Source organism: Bombyx mori, chromosome 23 (genome assembly GCF_030269925.1).
Source record: "Bombyx mori chromosome 23, ASM3026992v2".
NCBI classification, from domain to species: Eukaryota; Metazoa; Arthropoda; class Insecta; order Lepidoptera; family Bombycidae; genus Bombyx; species Bombyx mori.
The window spans coordinates 1,647,516-1,667,825 of NC_085129.1; the positions used below are offsets into that span (position 1 = coordinate 1,647,516).

The 20,310-nt window shown below is 44.5% G+C and overlaps 1 protein-coding gene and 1 long non-coding RNA gene across 2 annotated transcripts in view; both read left to right on the forward strand.

Annotated features, from left to right (window-relative positions):
* The window catches only part of LOC101739708 (potassium channel subfamily K member 1), a 65,537-nt gene that overhangs the window by 18,785 nt on the left and 26,442 nt on the right, over positions 1-20,310 (forward strand). The window contains exons 2-3 of the mRNA XM_038019414.2: positions 2,592-2,694; positions 7,526-7,630. Of these exons, the coding sequence (XP_037875342.1) occupies positions 2,598-2,694; positions 7,526-7,630 (202 nt within the window). The 5' untranslated portion in view covers positions 2,592-2,597. The remainder of the gene's footprint in view (positions 1-2,591; positions 2,695-7,525; positions 7,631-20,310) is intronic.
* Positions 11,783-13,108, forward strand: LOC134201057 (uncharacterized). The gene is made up of 2 exons (XR_009976218.1): positions 11,783-11,867; positions 13,004-13,108. It is a non-coding gene; the product is annotated as an uncharacterized LOC134201057 (long non-coding RNA).

Below are 20,310 nucleotides of genomic sequence, written 5' to 3' on the forward strand. Positions count from 1 at the left end.
GTCCGGGTCTCCTTCAGTCTTTTCGATAATGTGATCGTACCACCGGAACCTCAGGATGGTCGGCATCTTGTCGACGATGCTCTTCAGGAGTTCGGGCGACATCAAATATTGGGGTTTCCGCAGCCCCCTGATCGCTGCGACGGTATTGTTAACATTGCTCGCCAGTGAGCAAATGTCGTAGGCGGAGTCGCTTATAGTCGGAAGTCTTCGTATGCGGTCTAGCTCCGCTAAGACTAAAGCGTCCGCCCTTCCATAGCACCGCCGCAGTGATTCCATTACTTCCTCCGGTGTGCTCTCGGAGTACAGCTGGCTGCGAACTCCTTCCCTGGCTTGTCCTTTCAGCGCTCTTCTCAGCCGCGCCATGTTTTGAGCGCTTGAGAAGAGTGGAGCGGTATCCTCGTAGACAGCCTTGAAGGCCACCCACTCCCTGCAGTCGCCTTCGAACGTCGGCAACTGGTGCATGTAGTCGGGTTGTGGTGGCAGCTCCTTGGTCGTTGCGCTCCTCACCGCTTCCACTATCGCCTCAGCCAGGTCCCTGTTGCTGCAATCTTCCATGTTGGCCTTGCTGACGGGGTGGTTCTCAATGTGCTCGCCTGCGGGCTCCTTGTCCATACTGCCCGCCGACGTCTGGACCCAGGCCCTGACCTGGTCCTCCCGGTCCTTTGGCTCTTCTATAATGGAATCATCGTCGTCTTCGCTTTCGGCCTGAATCAATTGCAGGCGGAGTCTGGCGGCTATGGTGGCTGCTTGTGCTTCTATCAATTCTTTTTCCGCCAGCTCCGCTCTCGCTGCCAGTTCCTTACGTCGTAGCGATTTCTTCGACGCGGGTCTATTTTTACCACGTGTCCGCGTCGTTGCCTCTTCAAGTTTTGTGTTCTGGGTCGTACCGGTCGCGGAGCTCTCGTATGTTTCGTACGCTTCTGTTGCCTCCGGACTGGATTCTTGAACCGCAGGTTCGAGTGGCTGTTCCCTCGATGATCCCTTGTTGCTCCTGGTGATCGGCATCGTTGAATAATCGCTGTATCCGGCTCGAAGGACCAGCTGTTGGGTACGCAGCACGTCACCCGTGTCGATAAGGCGAGTGACGCCAACCCAGGTTGGACGGGTTTATGAATCTTATAAGATTTCTTGAAATCCTATAAGACGCCGGATGCCCGTCTCGTGGCGATTATTCGTGTCGATCTGAAGCAGTCGATGTAGGGTCCTGAGGTGTACGATATCGTACAAGCTCACTCGAAATTAAAACTCAAAACTTTACTAATTAACGTAAACCGAGCCGACCGATCTGTCAATACAACCGAATTCAATAACCGACGATCTTTTCAATGGTCTTCGAGTCTTCAATAAATATCTTCGAGGCGCTGATGTCTTTACTCGTGCTTTTTTTATGTAATCTTCGTTCGGAGGGTCGGCGGCCGGCGGTTGGCAGGTAGTCGGTCGAGGGTCGGTCGGTAGGTCGGCAGGTAGTCGGTCGAGGGTCGGTCGGTAGGTCGGCAGGTACCTGACAGCGTCGCAGGGTCGCTTAACTACCTCGGAATGTTACCCTACAGAGATCTCGTGTAAAATACGGCTCTCGTCGAGATCATTTTCACTATGATCGGCTCGGTTTATTCGTTATATCTATTTATTTAATAAATGTATATACTAATGCCTTATACTTAACTATTCTATGTTGTAATCCCTATCGATACATATAACTTATTCTATGCTTAATCTATATGACGCGCCCGTATAAACAAAATACCCGGTCCTGAACACAGATAAATGCTGTTTGTTACATCGTTTCGGGACGCGGGCCGGGCGCGTGTTCATTTAAGTTAATATGCTAATCTTAAAACTATCGGGAATAATAAAGCAAAAGTGTATACTATTTATTTCAAAGCAACTTACGTTCTATTCTTAGTAAAATCTATGTGCACGTTATCTATATACTTATCTATCTATATGCACTCTATATAATTTATCTATTTGTTATAACTCTATGTCTATGTACGTATCTATATAAATCTATTATTCTATTCTATATTCTATTATATTCTTCAACTTATTCTATAATTATGGGGCGACGCCGCTGTCGCCAACAGTCTGTTACAGATTTTTTTTTGGAATTAATAAAAACTAGATCATATCTATTCATAAGATAAAAGATATAGTCGTTATTTATATGAGAGTTCAGTCCTAGATTGTTGTTACAGATGAATAAAATACTTTTTGGAATTATCCGGGTCGTGGGTTCGATTTCCACATAGGGCAAAAAACATTGTGTGAAGAACAGGTTTGCTTACTTTTTGTCTGAGTATTTATTCTCTGTATATTAAAACATATATAAGTATGTAAGTATGTTTAGCTAGAACAAACTGCCCAAGACCGATACAAATGGAAAAAATTGATTCGAGCCCTACACCCCAGCAGAGGGTAATAGGAAAGCATGATGATGAAGTATGTTTATCTGTTTCTGGTAACCATAACGCAGGGAATCTTAAATTGGGGCTGAATGACCGTGCGTGATTTGTTCTCAGTTATCGGATATTAATTTTTTTTTATCTCTCACTAACTATATGAAGAATTTTGTATAAATTGTTTTGTTTCAGTTCACGATGAGGCTCGTTGCCGGCTGGGCGAACCAGATGCGCAATTTTCCGTTATTCCGGCCGATCATTCTGTCGATGCTAATGGCATCTTACCTGGCGTTTGGTAAGTGTTCTAATTAGGTGAACAGGGATAAGATATGGGTTGAAGCCCCCGCGGAGACCGACGTCGTTGGTCGTCGACTATCGCCTCGACGACCCGTCGGTCGGGCGTCCTCGGGGTGGCGCCGCGTGTCTGGTTGTAGTGTTGACCGCGGGAACCCCCCTACTCTGAACGGGTTCTGACCCCGGACGGAGATCGGACGTCGGGTGTAAGAGTGCAGGGGAGTCGTTTAGTGGGTGGGCCCTAAAATCCTTGGGCCCGCGATCTGCTCTCAACACCTGCAGATCGTTGAGTCTCACATACCCCGCGCGCCCCCTAGGCGCGGGGACCTCGTAGGAGGTTCGGCCCCCGGCACGAAAAAAAAAAAAAAAAAAAAAAATGGGTTGAAGCCCAAGCGACAATCGCGGAAGCGTGATCTACGCACTGTTATACGGGATTTATAAGATAGTATTTTTAAAAAGGAAACAAAAAGACTCGGTGTATTTTATTTAATTACTAGCGACCCGCCCTAGCTACGCTTCGCGTAAAGATTTAATTTTATTTGATAGGTGAGTACCCGCGATTATTGTCGTACCGCGGTTAACGCCGTGGGGCGAAGCTAGTTTAAAAAAGTCTAGCCTAAGTCACTCATTATATCATCAGCTACCTATCAGTGAAAGTCTCGTCAAAATTGGTGAAGCCGTTCCAGAGATTAGCCGGAACAAACAGACAGACAGACAAAAATTGTAAAAAATGTTATTTTGGTATATGCATGTAGTAAAAAGTGGATATTTCAATATTACAAACAGACACTCCAATATTATTTATATGTATAAGACACAAAAATAAAACAGTACACGAATTTCGCGTCGAACATCTACGAGACAGAGTTATGTTCAATCGTGGACTTATTGCGCACATGACGCCGGGCAGCTACAGAAGGAGACTCAGAGTGCTCATCAACAATTTCTCTCGAAAAATCTTTCTCGTAAATCGACTTTCGATAACAGGCAACACTGGATTCTTAATATGTAAATATTACACATTTTACTACGGGCTAGATTTTCTCTAGAGATCAGAACATATACGCTATAATCACGAATAAAAAGAAAACAAGAAAACTGAATCCGACCGGGACTAGTACTTGAACCCTGCGGTACAGTAATTAGGGTAACTAGCCATGTGACTGAATCGAATCAAGGAGCTACCCAATAAGATTTCAACTTTTTAGTTCATAATGACGTATAGTCGGTAATGTATCGGGTATTGCTACTTACCTCTTACAAATAAGAATTCGTAAATCAATGAAAACTAAATTCATACAAAAGCTGAAGTCCATGGGCGACGGTAACCACTCACCATCAGGTGGGCCGTATGCTCGTCGGCCTACAAGGACAATAAAAAAAATAGCTTATCGGAAAAGAAAATCGGACTTAAATTTCAATATCAACAATGTCGTATAAATAATATGCATTATTAAGGATAACACAAAAACTACTGGTCAGATCCTGATAAAATGGAATCGTATGAGGAGCATCAGCTTTAAAATCTAGAAATAAGTTCTGAGGTTACATAAAAAAATCCGTCGAATTGATAACCTCCTCCTTTTTTTGAGATCGATTAACAAAAAGATTACTACCGCAATAGGATAGTTACTGAATCAGTAATGGGGCGAGGGAGAACGCGTTAACCTAAATATTAGATGTGGCGTGGTAGGCACGGTCAAGGCGAGACTTTAATTAAAAACCTGAGGTCTGTTTATGTGCGGCGGGGTGTAATGCATCCACCACGAGGAATTTAATCCTTCATTCTTATGGTCACGTTGCGTAACTAAGCACGCTAATGTTGTCCGTAATAATACAGAGTATATCCCCAAGTCCGCGGATGTCAAAAACATCACAATGAGTCGCGCAATAGCAGAGTAGAGTTCTGTGCACTGTGCTTAGTGATAGTTTTTAACGTTCTCGATAGCGTCAAAGTAAACTCAAATTTGTATGGAGTTGAAAAGTTTGCTTACGTTTGCCGCTAGGGGCGCTGATCCAACTGCATAAAAATTTGCGGTAACTTTAATGCTACCAGTCATCGTTCTCGTCGAATCCGTCGCTTGCGACGAAGGGCTCGGCGAGTAAATCAACCCACAGACACAGCCCACTGAGTTTCTCGCCAGATCTTCTCAGTGGGTCGCGTTTCCGATCCGGTGGTAGATTTTGCGAAGCACGGCTCTTGCTAGGGTTCGTGTTAACAACAACAGGTTTGAGCTCCGTGAGCTCACCTATTAGTTAAGGTTACGCTGATATGATCTATCTAGACCATCAGCTTAGGTAGGAAAAAATAATAATTAATGCTATCGAAAACGTTAAAAAACTCGCACTGAGTATTCTGAGTGGATTAGTGGTCACCTTACAAGTGGTGATTAAATGATCGCTCAACCTTACGAGAACACCGCTTGTGCAACTTCAGGGCCGTTCGTTCAAATATTGACACTGTGATCTTAGGTGTAAGGTGGTAATTCGTAAATCTCGCAATTGGGCGAACATAACCGAATCACACCAAAGAAAATAACCTTTATCCGGCTTTATTAGAACGGATCCTTGACGCTCACTTCCAACAAGTGTGCTGTGATCGTTTCTCATATTTCCCCAAGCGATAGTTTTTCTCAGAGAGAGAGTACGCTAGATTTTTCGATGACCTACATGAAACTATGAGAAAACAATTTCCAATAAAACGGGATGAACAGCAGTGTAGTTTTCAGTAACCTAAAAAATTTTTCGATGACAAAGTGCATCGAAGGCTACAAAAAAAACGGAGATTCAGCAACAAAAACCAGTTGAGAAGAAAATGATATTCAGAGATTGAAATTAAAAAAAAAAACAACGAATTTCCAAGAGAAAAGTTTAGTAACACTCGTCAGTGGTTCCTAAAATAAAGAAACTTTGTGTTGGTCAAAACAGAAGAGAAACTGGTACCTTAATATTTCGTCTTTCCCTGATAACATTCATACACACAAATAATTTGATTGAAACAATAAATTTGTTTTCAAAGAACCTACTTATTCAATGTCAAAACTCTCTGTCTTTTAATTATACTAAAACACCCACGTATTTCATATCAACCTAGTAAAGTTTCCAAATTAATATTCCGTCACAAAATGTCGAATACAACATGAAGAATACCAGGACAAATTTGACATAGCTCCCACGCAACGCTTCAGATAGATATTGCCGAATTAATTTTGTCAGGAGCAACTTAAGTATACGTTTGTTGTTACAAAATAAATTGTGCCTCTGATATACTCGTAATAAGATCAAAAGCATAAAATTACATTTTGTATTAGTGTGGAAATAACGAAGAAAATCCTCCACCGAGCAGGTGATAATTGCTTAGTAGATTGACGGTCCGAATGACGTTTTTTGAATGACCACATCAGCGTAACCTTAACTAGTAGGTGAGCTCACGGGGCTCAAACCTGACGATTTTGCTAACACGAACCCTAGTAAGAGCGGTGCTTCGCAGAATCTACCACCGGATAGGAAACGCGACCCACTGAGAAGATCCGACGAGAAACTGAGTGGGCTGTATCTGTGGGCTAATTTAGTTGCCGAGCCCTTCGTCGCAAGCGACTGGTTCGACGAGAACGATGACCGGTGCTTGGGGTACTTATAAGCAGTGTGTGGATCGGGAGGATCCGAAATCGCACCGCCCGCCACCGGAGTAGAGTTCATCCATACTACCTGGAGCCACTGCGGTCATCCACAGTGCGTTTCCAGAGGTCTTTTTTGCCACGTACCATCCGGCCATGGAATGAGCTCCCCTCCACGGTGTTTCCCGAGCGCTATGACATGTCCTTCTTCAAACGAGGCTTGTGGAGAGTATTAAGCGGTAGGCAGCGGCTTGGCTCTGCCCCTGGCATTGCTGAAGTCCATGGGCGACGGTAACCACTCACCATCAGGTGGGACGTATGCCTACAAGGGCAATAAAAAAAAAAAAAAAAAAAATTACGTGTTTTGGGCGACGTCAACTATTTACCATTCGGTCCGCAAGATTAGGAATATTGTTGTTCGGAACTTGTATATGTGCAAGCTTATCTTGAAAATGTCGTAAGCGTGATTCAGACATCTGTCAAATATCTTGCGTTGTACGCTAGCTACTCGTCACATTAGTTTGTTTATTCAATGAAACACTCAAGATTTTAACATTCAGCAGGGTAACCATTAGCTTTAATGGCCTACCTTTCGGAGTATGGCGCATTTGTTACGTCATTTTGACTTCTGTATGGAGAGTTAGCTGTGGTAGAAATTAATTATTAAGTAGGTAGGCTCTTTGCCTTGATTTGAAATGATTTTGTGAACGTTCTAGCTTTTTTTTTCTTATTTCCGTGTAGGCAGACGAGCACCTGATGGTGAGTGGTTACCGTCGCTCATGGACATCAGCAATGCCAGGGGCAGAGCCAAGTCCTTGCCTACTGAAGAAGGACATGTCGTCATAAAGAAATAAATCGTCAATCGATTATTAAATGTGTCTAACGGGATTAAGACTTGCATATGTGTTTTGAATACATATTGATTTGTTTAATTGTATAGACAGGTGAAAGAGCTCACTTGATGTTATCGTGCTTATCGGCGTTCATAGGCAGCTACAACATAAATTTGGCAACCCATCTTGAGACACAAGTTCTAAGTCTCAGTACGAATGCCTAAACCTTAAAATCGGAAAGCATTACTGTATTGCGGCAGATTTAGTTGGGGTGGTACCTGCCCTTGCGGACTCACAAGGCGTCATACCATCAGTAATTCTGCAAACTATAAATTTGCGCGTTTGGTTTTTGTTACACGATTAATTAATCCTTATTCCACAGGCGCGTCTGTGTTCCAGTTGATAGAGCAGCCTATAGAGCATCGTCTGCAGGAAAAGGTCGACCATCTCAAAGCCGAATTCCTCGAGAAGCATCCTTGCATCACAGGTCAGTGACATCAACAGCATTTTGATTTATCTATATATTAATACGTGAAGCAAAAACTCTGTACCCCTTTTTACGAAAATTGCGCATACGGAGGAGTATGAAATTTCCCACACTTATCAAACACATATAAAAAAAAAATTGAGTGTCTGTTTGTATTATTGAAATGGCCTCTTTTTACTACATGCATATGAATATATGTACGATACATACACCAAAATAACATTTTTTACAATTTTTGTCTGTCTCTCTGTCTGTCTGTCTGTTTGTTCCGGCTAATCTCTGGAACGGCTGGGCCGATTTTGACGAGACTTTCACTGATAGGTAGCTGATGATATAAGGAGTAACTTAGGCTACTTTTTTTAGACTTGCTTTGCCCCGCGGCTTCACCCGCTGTTATTGTCGTACCGCGCGCAACATGGCGGGCTTCGCCTTTCAATAATAAAATTTAATGTTTCCGAAGCGAAGCGGGGGCGGGTCGCTAGTAAAGAATATAGAGAAGAAGTGCAGAATGATTATTTTTTTTTTAAATTATGCTTTAATAATACATTAAATCAATAAAAAAAACATTACACACACTAACATGTATTTGACACAACACATACATATTTAAACCCTTTGTTTATTGTCAAATTTTTGTTATTACTTGAAGTCAAGTTAAAAAAAAGAAGAAACTAATTCCTAGACTGACTACTCGATTATTGTAATACTAAAAATACCAATATCAGACCAACCATTCCCAGAGACGGTATGCACATACGCTGGAGACTTCAGACATGCTTTCAATTTTACTAAACTAATGTTACGCCGGTAAGAGTAACGCCATCTATGGTCGAATAGTCGAACGAATATCGAAGGATCTAGTAGCGCCCAGAACGCTTCTATTGACTGATAGCGGAAACTACTACTAGAGATGTATAGAATATTCTCGATAATTCTAGAGATGACGTATCGGCTATAAAAGCGTTGTAGAGATGGCACGCAGTCAGGCAGTAATCGGAACTACTCGAAGCGAAACAGCGAACGGATCACCTGAAGCGAAGCGGAACAAGCGAATTGAGAATTTTAAAGTGTTTGTGAAGTGTCGTTTTAAGTGTTCTAAGTGTTGAATACAGTTTTAAGTTGTACTTTGGTGAAATTTTATTTATCCCGAACCCCAGCGCGTAACACTAATATTTGACCACTCCATTAACACAAACAATTGCAGTACGAAGGCATGGCCAAGAATAAGAAAAATAACACAGTTTAAATAATTATATAGTAGGTTAATAACATATAAAATACATTACATTATTTTCTTCCATACAACGAGCTATCGTTCGTTGTAAATATGGTCCTTCCTTATCGATTTAGATCGAGTCTTGACCCGACTTATGTTTGTTTACAAAGTATCCGTATCTCGATGAGTTTGCTCACGTAATTCCTTATCACAAATTTATCTAATACATTTCACTGAACGCTTTAAGTACTGCTTTATTTAAGCGGTAGGCAGCGGTTTGGCTCTGCCCCTGGTATTGCTGAAGTCCATGGGCGACGGTAACTACTCACCATCAGGTGGGCCGTATGCTCTTCTGCCTACAAGGGCAACAAAAAATAAGAATTAATTATTTAAAATAAATGGTACAAAAAAAACAAATAACCAAAAAAAGGGATTAAAATAACATCGAAATAAAATTGACAAAGTCGATCTAAACAGATAACTTTTCGTGGCCTAACGTAATACTCGTATACTACTCGTGTACTTAGTCTGGCCATAAATACTGTTACAATTAAAAATAAACAAAATATTACATTTGAATTTGGAATCTGTAATTTTTATATGATTGCTCATTGAGTTTTCTCATTTTGGCGCCAATACATTGTACAATATTTTGCGATATTAAAATGGAGTAGGGTGATAAAGAGAACCGAATCGCTGTGATTGCATTACACAAAGTAGGTATGGAGCCAAATGCAATTTTTAAAACTCTCCATACGCTTGGTATTAGTAAAATGTTTGTGTACCGGGCTATTAATAGGTGCAGTGAGACCTCCTCTGTTTGTGACAGAAAAAGATCTGGCCGTCCATGTAGTGTTCGTACGAAAAAGGTGGTCAAAGCAGTAAGGGAAAGAATTCGAAGAAATCCTGTCCGTAAGCAAAAGATTTTATCTCGGGAGATGAAGATAGCACCTAGATCCATGTCGCGTATTTTAAAAGATGACTTAGAACTTGCTGCCTATAAGAGACGTACTGGTCATTTCTTAACTGATAATTTAAAAGAGAATAGGGTGGTAAAATCGAAACAACTACTGAAGCGGTACGCAAAGGGAGGTCATAGAAAAATTTTGTTTACGGATGAGAAATTTTTTACAATTGAGCAACATTTTAACAAACAAAATGACCGTATTTATGCTCAAAGCTCTAAGGAAGCTTCCCAATTAGGCGACAGAGTGCAACGTGGGCACTATCCGACTTCAGTGATGGTTTGGTGGGGTATTAGCTATGAAGGAGTGACTGAGCCATACTTTTGTGAAAAAGGTATTAAAACATCGGCACAAGTGTATCAAAATACCATTCTTGAGAAGGTAGTGAAGCCCCTTAACAACATGTTCAATAATCAAGAATGGTCCTTCCAGCAAGACTCGGCGCCAGGTCATAAAACGCAGTCTTGGTTGGAAACGAACGTTTCGGACTTCATCGGAGCTGAAGACTGGCCGTCGTCTAGTCCCGATCTTAATCCGCTGGATTATGATTTATGGTCAGTTTTAGAGAGTACGGCTTGCTCTAAACGCCATGATAATTTGGAGTCCCTAAAACAATCCTACGATTGGCAGTGAAAATTTTTCCCATGGAAAGAGTGCGTGCTTCTATTGATAACTCGCCTTAACGTTTAAAGGACTGTATTGCAGCCAATGGAGACCACTTCGAATAAGCTTTTTATACTTTAAATTGTTTTATATTTATGTATTAAACTAACACACTGTAAAAGTAATAAATGTTATTTGCCATATAATTTTTTTTGTTTTCTTTTGTAACAGTATTTATGGCCAGACTAAGTATATATCATATATAACATACCACATGAATATATTATATAATGATTGATTGCCAGGGATTTGCCATATTACTTAACCACCAAACATATTGCCCTTTTTAAGTAAGCTGGATAAAAAATAAATCCTGTTATCCATTTCAACACTACTACATTAATAAGTCATAACGTAATATTATCTGGTGTATTATATGTATTAAAGTTTATTAATTCTTGAATTCTAACGTCAACCTTAGGATAGTTTAATAAAACAAACAAGAACATTAACATTTGGAATTTGAGGGAGAAACTGAACCAGTTCTAGAAGCCGGCTCGCTCATAGAAATACACAGATCCACCCGTTGACTATAATAATACTAGTCACTAGAGACCCACTCTAACCGGCACCATGTAGGTGAGCTTCGGACAGTCTGCCGACCGAGAGGGCTGGTGGTCGTGGCGCCGACGACCGCCAGTCCGGCGTCCCGAGGGGGAGGGTGATGGGAGAGATGTGCTCCGCACTAAACGCTTTACTTTCCCCCCTTTGCCTTTTCATGAGTTCTGTCTCATGCGAGGTTTGGACGTTGGTTGTTGAGCGACAGGAGGTTTTAGTTAGTTCGAGTCTGACATACCCCTTCCAGTATCCCCAGAGAAGGGCGGAAGTCCGGCGATTTCCTTATGACCAAAAAAAAAAAGAGTCACTTGAGATTGGAATACATTTCACACATTTCAATGTTTAAATTTAGCGCTTTAACTGCTATATATTTATTGAATTGAAAATCAAATTAACGCTGTCTGAGAAACAACGAAGTTATAAGGATTTAAAATAAAACGATTTAAATTTATACTTTCAAAATAACTTCGACTTGTCGTCGTCGCTTGATTCCCACGAAAAACTTTAAATGCTGCTCTCTAAAAAGTTTATAAACCGAATTAAATGATTTCTTTGCAGCATGTATTGAGTTGAATTTGGTTAAGTGAAATATGTTTGCTTCATAATATATTAGAATAGATAGAATTCATTATTAATGCTTATAAGTCAATATAAGTTTACATTTTTACTACATTAATGATTTTGATATAATTTCTTAAATATTAAATAAATCCTACCTATTAAATAAGACCTACTTATTTATTTTTATTCTTGTTTTTTTTTTTTTTTTTTTTTTTTTTTTTTTTTTTTTTTTTTTTTTTTTTTTTTTTTTTTTTTTTTTTTTTTTTTTTTTTTTGTTCCTAGATCGTAATTTAATTCTGATTAAATATGCGTGTGAATTGATGCATTAATGTTGAAGAAGTTAAGACATTGAAAATAATAATATCAGACTACTATTATTGAAAGGCTGCCAAGTGTGTGCACATACACTCACAAATACAATGTTTGATTAAACGTGGAAAATCACTTCAATATTAATTATAATAATAATAATCTATACTAATATATAAATCTACAATGGTTTTTACGGATGTTCCGTTATAACTACTGAACCGTGCATCCGATTGACTTGAAACTTGGTACCCATGTAGAAAATATATGTACTTAATGGATAGGCTAATATTTATATAAGTGTTGGAATCCCTAATAATAATGACAATAAATAATATTGTTAATTTTAAATGCCCAGTGAAGCGGGCGAGTACGGCTAGTATATAATAAATATATTGAATCGTACTTTTCATTTAACGAGTTTTGACGTTTTCAAAATGTTTACATTTAAGTAAGATCTTATTCTTAGTCGAATACTCTTGACAGAGTAGTGGTGGCTGTCGATGGACAGGGTTGCGTCTCGTGGTCGCCACTCGCTTCCAAGGTCGATCGATGTTCCTCCATTGGAAACGACTGTTAGCATTGCGAGATTATTGTACTGCGGTGGCTTTCGTAGTACTGGTGCTGAGGTCAATCCAGCGCGTGGGGGATCGACCTCCAGGTCTCCTGCCTTCTACACGGCCCTATACGACAGGTCTCTCCACATTGAATCTTCCTTTCTGGAGATGTGCCCAAGGAACTTGAGAATTCGCAGCTGAACATTCGACGAAGGTCTATTTTGAATACGAAGCTATTTGAGGATGGAAACATTGTTTATGCTGTTCGCGGAAGTTTCAGCAGTCGTCTCCAAAACCACGTCTCCAAGGCCTCGATTATCCGGCGATCTTGAAATATTTAACCATACAGCCATACCATTTCAGCCCCATACAGAAAGATTGGAAACACCAGACAACTCATTAGTCGAATCTTTGTATTCTTGGTTATACGTCGGTCTTTCCAAAGCTTCCATAATCACTCTTCTACTGATCGTGTGCTAGCGCATCGACGCTTGATCTTAAGTAAGATATGTCACGTTATAAATTTGTTATTATAATTCTATAGTTTTTTTTTTTTTTTTTTTTTTTTTTTTTTTTTTTTTTTTTTTTTTTTTTTTTTTTTTTTTTTTTTTTTTTTTTTTTTTTTTTTTTTTTTTTTTTTTTTTGTTATTTCGACACGGTACCCTAAAAAAGTTCATTGACGCTAACAACGATGTGGCGACGCTTTATTGTTCCCGTTATTAGCTTATAAATTATGTATAAAATCATACAACTACGCCGAGAATTTCACTAATTTTAAGTATTTTGTTGAGAAAATCTTTTGATTGGTTGATCTTTGATCTGATCGCTATCGAGATTCACAGAAGTAGGTATGCCAAGATTTCCTAAAAGATAAATCAAAATCAAATCCAAAATTTTAAGTAACAACTTTTATTTATGACATGATAATGTATTGAGCGAAAATTCAAAATCGATTAAAATCAATTCTGAAGTGTATTCGACTGAAGTGTATTCGAATAAAATTTTAATAAGAATAACAAAACGTAATATATAGCATACTTCAAAGAGTATGTGACAAATATGAAGAAAGAAATCAAAATGTTTGTAACACTAATTAAGTTTATTGTTGAAATGAAAATGTTAGGATTTAATTTATATACCTTAGATATTTGAAGTTATATAAAAGCAATTCTTTAGCAATAAATATAAATTACAATAACGGTGAAACTCATTTCATTCTCGCTCACGACTCGGTCGTGCGCGGACGTGCTTTCCGATCCGTGGCCCGCTTGCGAGCCGCGTCTCTGAACTCACAGTTGTGCTCGACAGTGTAGTGACCGTGAATACATCGTGCGTACAATTCGGTAGTGCGGACGTGCCGATCCGTTGGTCGCTTGCGATCTGCGTATCGAGGTCCATTTTGTGCGCTAAAGTTTTGTAACCGCGAACCCACCCTTACCAACTGCCTTTTTCAAGGCAACCAATCGCTACGTTCAGCTTCCTGTGGCACTCACAGGCTAGCGATTTCCTAACCCTTCCCAAAAACAACAGTCTTTTTCAAGACTAGACCCCCGCTCGCGATTCTGCCTGCTGTAGCACTATACAGCCCGAGCGGGTTCCTTTCCTTTTCCCCGCCGATTGCCGTTTTCACGGCATAGGCATTCCCCCCCCCTGCTCCTTGCTGTCCTGCAGCACAGGGGGGTTACAAATCCTATCCTATCCGGGGCCTCGCCTTTCGGCGAGTTCAACAAAAGTCCCGGGGCCGCCCCCCCCGGGCAAGAAGCAAGAAGAAACATGGAAGAAAGTGCAAGTGTTTGTGACAGTGATCTTGTCGGGTTCCTCCGGGATAGGTACCCGTCAATTAGGGCCGAATATTTAGCATTTAGGGCCTCTCGTGGCAATCCCTCCCCCCCCGCGTCCGTCGCCGCGTATTTCAACCGTGCCTCGGAGGCACGCCGCGCGCCCCCCGCCGCGTTAAGTTCGAGCGCACGTTCCGACGATGCGACTCACGAAGCGCCTAGCGCTACCCCCACCCCCGCACCCGCGTCGATTACGTCATCGCTCGTATCGTCCGTCGCGACCTCGATTGTTTCGAGTTCAGGCTCCGATACCGAATCGGAGATGGATTTCGAATCCGCGTCAAGCCCTCAGCCTGGAACTTCGGATGGGTTCCAAACCGTAACGCGCGGTAAAAAGCGTACTCGCGCCGTGGAGTCCCGGAGCTCCACGACGAAGCAGACAAAATCCGCGACCGCCTCCCGCCCGCAGGTAGTCGTGACACCGGAGTCGGACTCCGCTCGCCGCGTAACCCCGCCGCCGCGTCCCAAGCCCGCGCCCGCTCCTAAAGCAGCTGCCCCGCCCCCGCTGATTCTCCAGGAAAAAACTGCGTGGAACCGCGTTTCCCAGGCCCTTCAGGCAAATAAAATTAATTATACCCATGCGCGTAACGTCGCGCATGGGATTCAGATAAAGGTCGCAACGCCGGGCGACCATAGGGCCCTCTCAGCATACCTCCGAAAGGAGAACATAGGTTTCCACACCTATGCTCTTCAGGAGGACCGCGAGCTCCGCGTAGTGATACGCGGAGTCCCTAAAGAACTCGACATCGACTACATAAAGGAGGATCTGACCGCTCAGGCCCTCCCGATAGTTAGTGTGCACCGGATGCACAGCGGGCGGGGCAAACAGCCCTATAATATGATACTCGTGGCGTTAGAACCCACCCCGGAGGCCAAAAAGAAGATCGCATGTCTCACGACAATTTGCGGCCTATCCGGGATCTCAATCGAAGCCCCCCACAAGCGTGGCACTCCCGGGCAGTGCTACAGATGTCAGCTTTACGGCCACTCGGCTCGCAATTGCCACGCGCGCCCCCGCTGCGTAAAGTGCCTCGGCGACCACGCCACACTAGATTGCTCGCGTGTTAGGGAAACCGCGACCGAACCCCCAAGCTGTGTCCTATGCCTTAAGCAAGGGCACCCCGCGAACTACCGTGGATGTCCTAGGGCTCCGCGCAAGCGTTCAACCCTCCCAGCTCCGCGAACCGTCGGCCCAAAGACTTCGGCACCCTCAGTGCCGAAACCTGCCTTCGTGCCGGCTGCAGTTCCCACGGTTTCAGCGTGGAAAAAGCCGCTGCCGTATACGAAGGCGGGAACACAAACCGCACCCCCGCCCCCGCTCGCGACACGCCCCGCGCCTCAGCCCCTGCTCGCACCTCGCCCCGCGCCCGCGTTCCGTCCCCCGCAACCCTCTGCCGCCAACGACTTCGCGCTCGTGCGCGACTTCGTCACCGCGGTGAACTTCGACCGTCTGCGATCGTTCGCTGACGCTATCCGTAGGTCGACAACCCCCGAACAGCGGCTCGCGGCCGCGTTCGATCACATGGACGTTTACGAGTCCGTGTCGCGTACGTTATAAAATCTTTACCGGTAATCAATGGCGCAAAAAGGTAGAGAAAAACCGTATTCCCTTACGTTAGCATTCTATAATGCTAACGGACTCGCGCGGCAACGCGATCAAATTTTTGAATTCCTCCGCGATAATCTTGTAGATATTCTATTAGTGCAGGAAACCTGTCTGAAGCCCTCGCGTCGCGACCCGAAAGTCGCGAACTACGTCATGGTTAGGAATGACAGACTCACCGCCTCCAAAGGCGGGACTGCCATTTACTATAGGCGGGCCCTGCACGTTGTCCCTCTCGATACTCCCTCGCTCTCACATATCGAGGCGTCAGTGTGCCGTATCTCGCTGACGGGACACCAGCCGATCGTCATCGCATCCGTTTATCTCCCCCCGGACAAGCCCCTTCTGAGCAGTGACATCGAGTCACTGTTCGGCATGGGAGACTCCGTCATCCTGGCAGGCGATTTAAATTGCCACCACACTAGGTGGAACTGCCATCGTACAAACGTTAATGGTAGGCGTCTCGACGCGTTTATAGACGACCTCACCTTTGAAATAGTCGGCCCCCCAACTCCAACATGTTATCCGTATAACATCGCGCTCCGTCCGAGCACTATAGACCTGGCATTGCTTAGGAACGTAACTCTGCGCTTGCGTTCCATCGAAGCAATGTCAGAGCTCGACTCCGACCACCGACCTGTCGTTATGCAGCTCGGTCGCCCTCACAACCCAGTCACTGTTACGAGGACCATGGTGGATTGGAATAAGCTGGGCACGTGCCTAGCCGACGCCGCTCCGCCAATCCTCCCTTACGGCCCGGATTCGAATCCATCCCCCGAGGACACCGTCGAATCCATAAACATCATTACCGATCACATCTCTTCCGCGATCATTAGATCTTCTAAAGAAGTCGATGTGGAGGACAGCTTCCACCGCATCAGACTGTCCCCCGATCTTAGGAATCTCTTAAGAGTCAGGAACGCGGCAATCCGGGCCTACGATCGTCTTCCCTCGCATTCAAACCGGATTCAGATGCGTCGTCTACAACGCGAAGTCCACTCCCGCTTAAGCGACGCGCGTAACGATAATTGGCATAGTTATTTAGAACAACTCGCGCCCTCCCACCAAGCATACTGGCGACTAGCTAGGACTCTCAAATCCGAAACTACCGCTACTATGCCTCCCCTCTTACGCCCTTCAGGCCAACCACCGGCATTCGATGACGATGACAAGGCTGAGCTGCTGGCCGATGCACTGCAAGAGCAGTGCACCACCAGCACTCAACACGCGGACCCCGAACACACCGAGTTAGTCGACAGGGAGGTCGAGCGCAGAGCTTCCCTGCCGCCCTCGGACGCGTTACCCCCCATTACCACGGACGAAGTTAGAGACGCGATCCACAACCTCCAACCTAGGAAGGCACCAGGCTCCGACGGCATCCACAACCGCGCGCTAAAATTTTTGCCAGTCCAACTGATAGCAATGTTGGCTACAATTTTAAATGCCGCTATGACGCACTGCATCTTTCCCGCGGTGTGGAAAGAAGCGGACGTTATCGGTATACATAAGCCGGGCAAACCGAGAAACGAAACTTCTAGTTACCGTCCGATTAGTCTCCTCTCGACGATAGGAAAAATTTACGAACGTCTCCTTAGAAAACGCCTCTGGGATTTTGTTACCGCGAACAAAATTCTCATAGACGAACAGTTCGGATTCCGCTCAAAACACTCGTGCGTACAACAAGTGCACCGCCTCACGGAGCACATTCTGATAGGGCTAAATAGGCGTAAACAAATCCCGACCGGCGCCCTCTTCTTCGACATCGCGAAGGCGTTCGACAAAGTCTGGCACAACGGTTTAATTTACAAACTGTACAACATGGGAGTGCCAGACAGACTCGTGCTCATCATACGAGACTTCTTGTCGAACCGTTCGTTTCGATATCGAGTAGAGGGAACTCGTTCTCGTCCCCGTCAACTGACTGCCGGAGTCCCGCAAGGCTCCGCGCTCTCCCCGTTATTATTTAGTTTGTATATCAATGATATACCCCGGTCTCCGGAGACCCATCTAGCGCTCTTCGCCGATGACACGGCTATCTACTACTCGTGTAGGAAGATGTCGCTGCTTCATCGGCGACTCCAGATCGCAGTAGCCACCCTGGGACAGTGGTTCCGGAAGTGGCGAATAGACATCAACCCCACGAAAAGCGCAGCGGTGCTCTTCAAAAGGGGTCGCCCTCCGAACATCACTTCGAGCATCCCACTCCGTAGTAGGCGCGCAAACACCTCCGCCGTTAGTCCCATCACTCTCTTTGGCCAGCCCATTCCGTGGGTCTCGAAGGTCAAATATCTAGGCGTCACCCTCGACAGAGGGATGACATTCCGTCCCCATATAAAAACGGTACGCGACCGCGCCGCGTTTATTCTAGGACGACTCTATCCAATGCTTTGTAGTCGAAGCAAACTGTCCCTCCGTAATAAGGTAACTCTCTACAAAACTTGTATACGCCCCGTCATGACGTATGCAAGCGTAGTGTTCGCTCACGCAGCCCGCACCAACTTGAAATCCCTTCAGGTTATTCAATCACGATTCTGCAGGATAGCCGTCGGAGCGCCTTGGTTCCTTAGGAATGTGGATCTCCACGACGACCTGGAGCTCGACTCTTTTAGTAAGTATCTACAGTCGGCATCGCTGCGCCATTTTGAGAAGGCGGCACGACATGAGAACCCTCTCATCGTAGCCGCTGGAAATTACATACCCGACCCAGTAGACCGAATGGTAAACCGTCGACGTCGCCCAAAGCACGTCATTACGGATCCTCCTGATCCATTAACGGTGCTTTTAGGCACCACAAGCACCGGTCACCGTCCTCGTCGAACCCGTCGCTTGCGACGAAGGGCTCGACGAGCGAACTAACCCATAGACACAGCCCACTGAGTTTCTCGCCGGATCTTCTCAGTGGGTCGCGTTTCCGATCCGGTGGTAGATTCTGCGAAGCACTGCTCTTGCTAGGGTCAGTGTTAGCAACTCTCCGGTTGAGCCCCGCGAGCTCACCTACTAACGTTAGGGTGAAGCTGAAATAGCCTCTCAAGGCTATCAGCATAGGTAGGGAAAAAAAAAAAAAAAAAAAAGGTGAAACTCATTAACGACGGTAGAAACTAAACATTCAATAATTCAACAAAAAATCTAATGCAATTGTCAATGGAATCGAAAAATACCGTTAGGGTTTCAAGCTCCGAGAATAACAAATAATTCGAAATGCAAACTGCTTTTGAATTGAAACCATATAGCTATTTTTATTTCGAGACAAACACGCATATAGGTGTGCTTAGTGCGAGTTGGAACGTTTGCGTACGTTTGCCGCCAGGGGCGCAGTTGCATGTGTATGCAGTTGCAGTTCCAACTGCATACACATTTGAGTTAACTTTTACGCTATCGAGAACGTTAAAAAACTTGCACTAAGTATACGGGACGGTGTTCACTATGACTGGTCACCATCACCGCCATTGAAAATGCGCTCTTGTGGATAAGCGTAGCTATTCTAAGAGTGAAGATTATTCGGCTGTTACGTTTTATGCGACTGTAAAAAGAAAGTTCACTCCAGGTAGCGGCCTCCCCCCAGTGAAGGTCAAGGGGCGGCCTGAGGGTGTAGAGGCCGCGCGGCGTGCTACCAGCACTCTAGCGCGCTGCCGTGGAGTAATAGAGCGATCGGTCGACGGTGTATCGCGGCCCGACCTGGCAGGCTGGTTCTGGTCCAGCGGGGTATTCCGGGACACCAGCGGCACCGTCTGGGCGGTCTGATGGGCTGCCGTACCGAGAGGGCCGACGTTTCAGAGCCTTCGATTCGCCTCGAAGGTTCCGTCGGCTGGGCGTCCTTGGAGTGAGCCGTGCCATCTGGTTGTAGTGTTGACCGCAGTAACCCCCCTATCTCATCCGGGTTCTGGCCTCGGAGGGGATCGGACGTCGGGTGTAAGAGTGCAGGGGAGGCGTTTAGTGGGTGGGCCCTAAAATTCTTGGGCCCGCGGTCTGCTCACAACACCATGCAGATCGTTCAGTCTCAAATACCCCACGCGCCCCTTTTGCGCGGGGACCTCGTAGGAGGTTCGGCCCCATATGGAATATACGTTAATATAACTAAAATACTTAAACTACCTCCGTAGACCCAGCGGTTCCAAGCTTCAGCTATCCGACATTCAAGAACAAAAGGTGGATAGTTTTATGGCAGAACTAAAATCAGTCGTGGACGCTGAACGCTGATTATAACATTAGAATTGTGTGACTTTTTACATATTAATGTGTTAAGTGGTAAGTATACCTAATTTACATATATTACGAGGCGTAGTGTCTTGTGAGTCTGCACAGGTAGGAACTACCAGCTAGCCTATTTCTGCCGTGAAGTAGTAATGCGTTTCGGTTCGAAGGGTGGGGCAGCCGTTGTAACTATACTGAAACCTTAGAACTCATATCTTG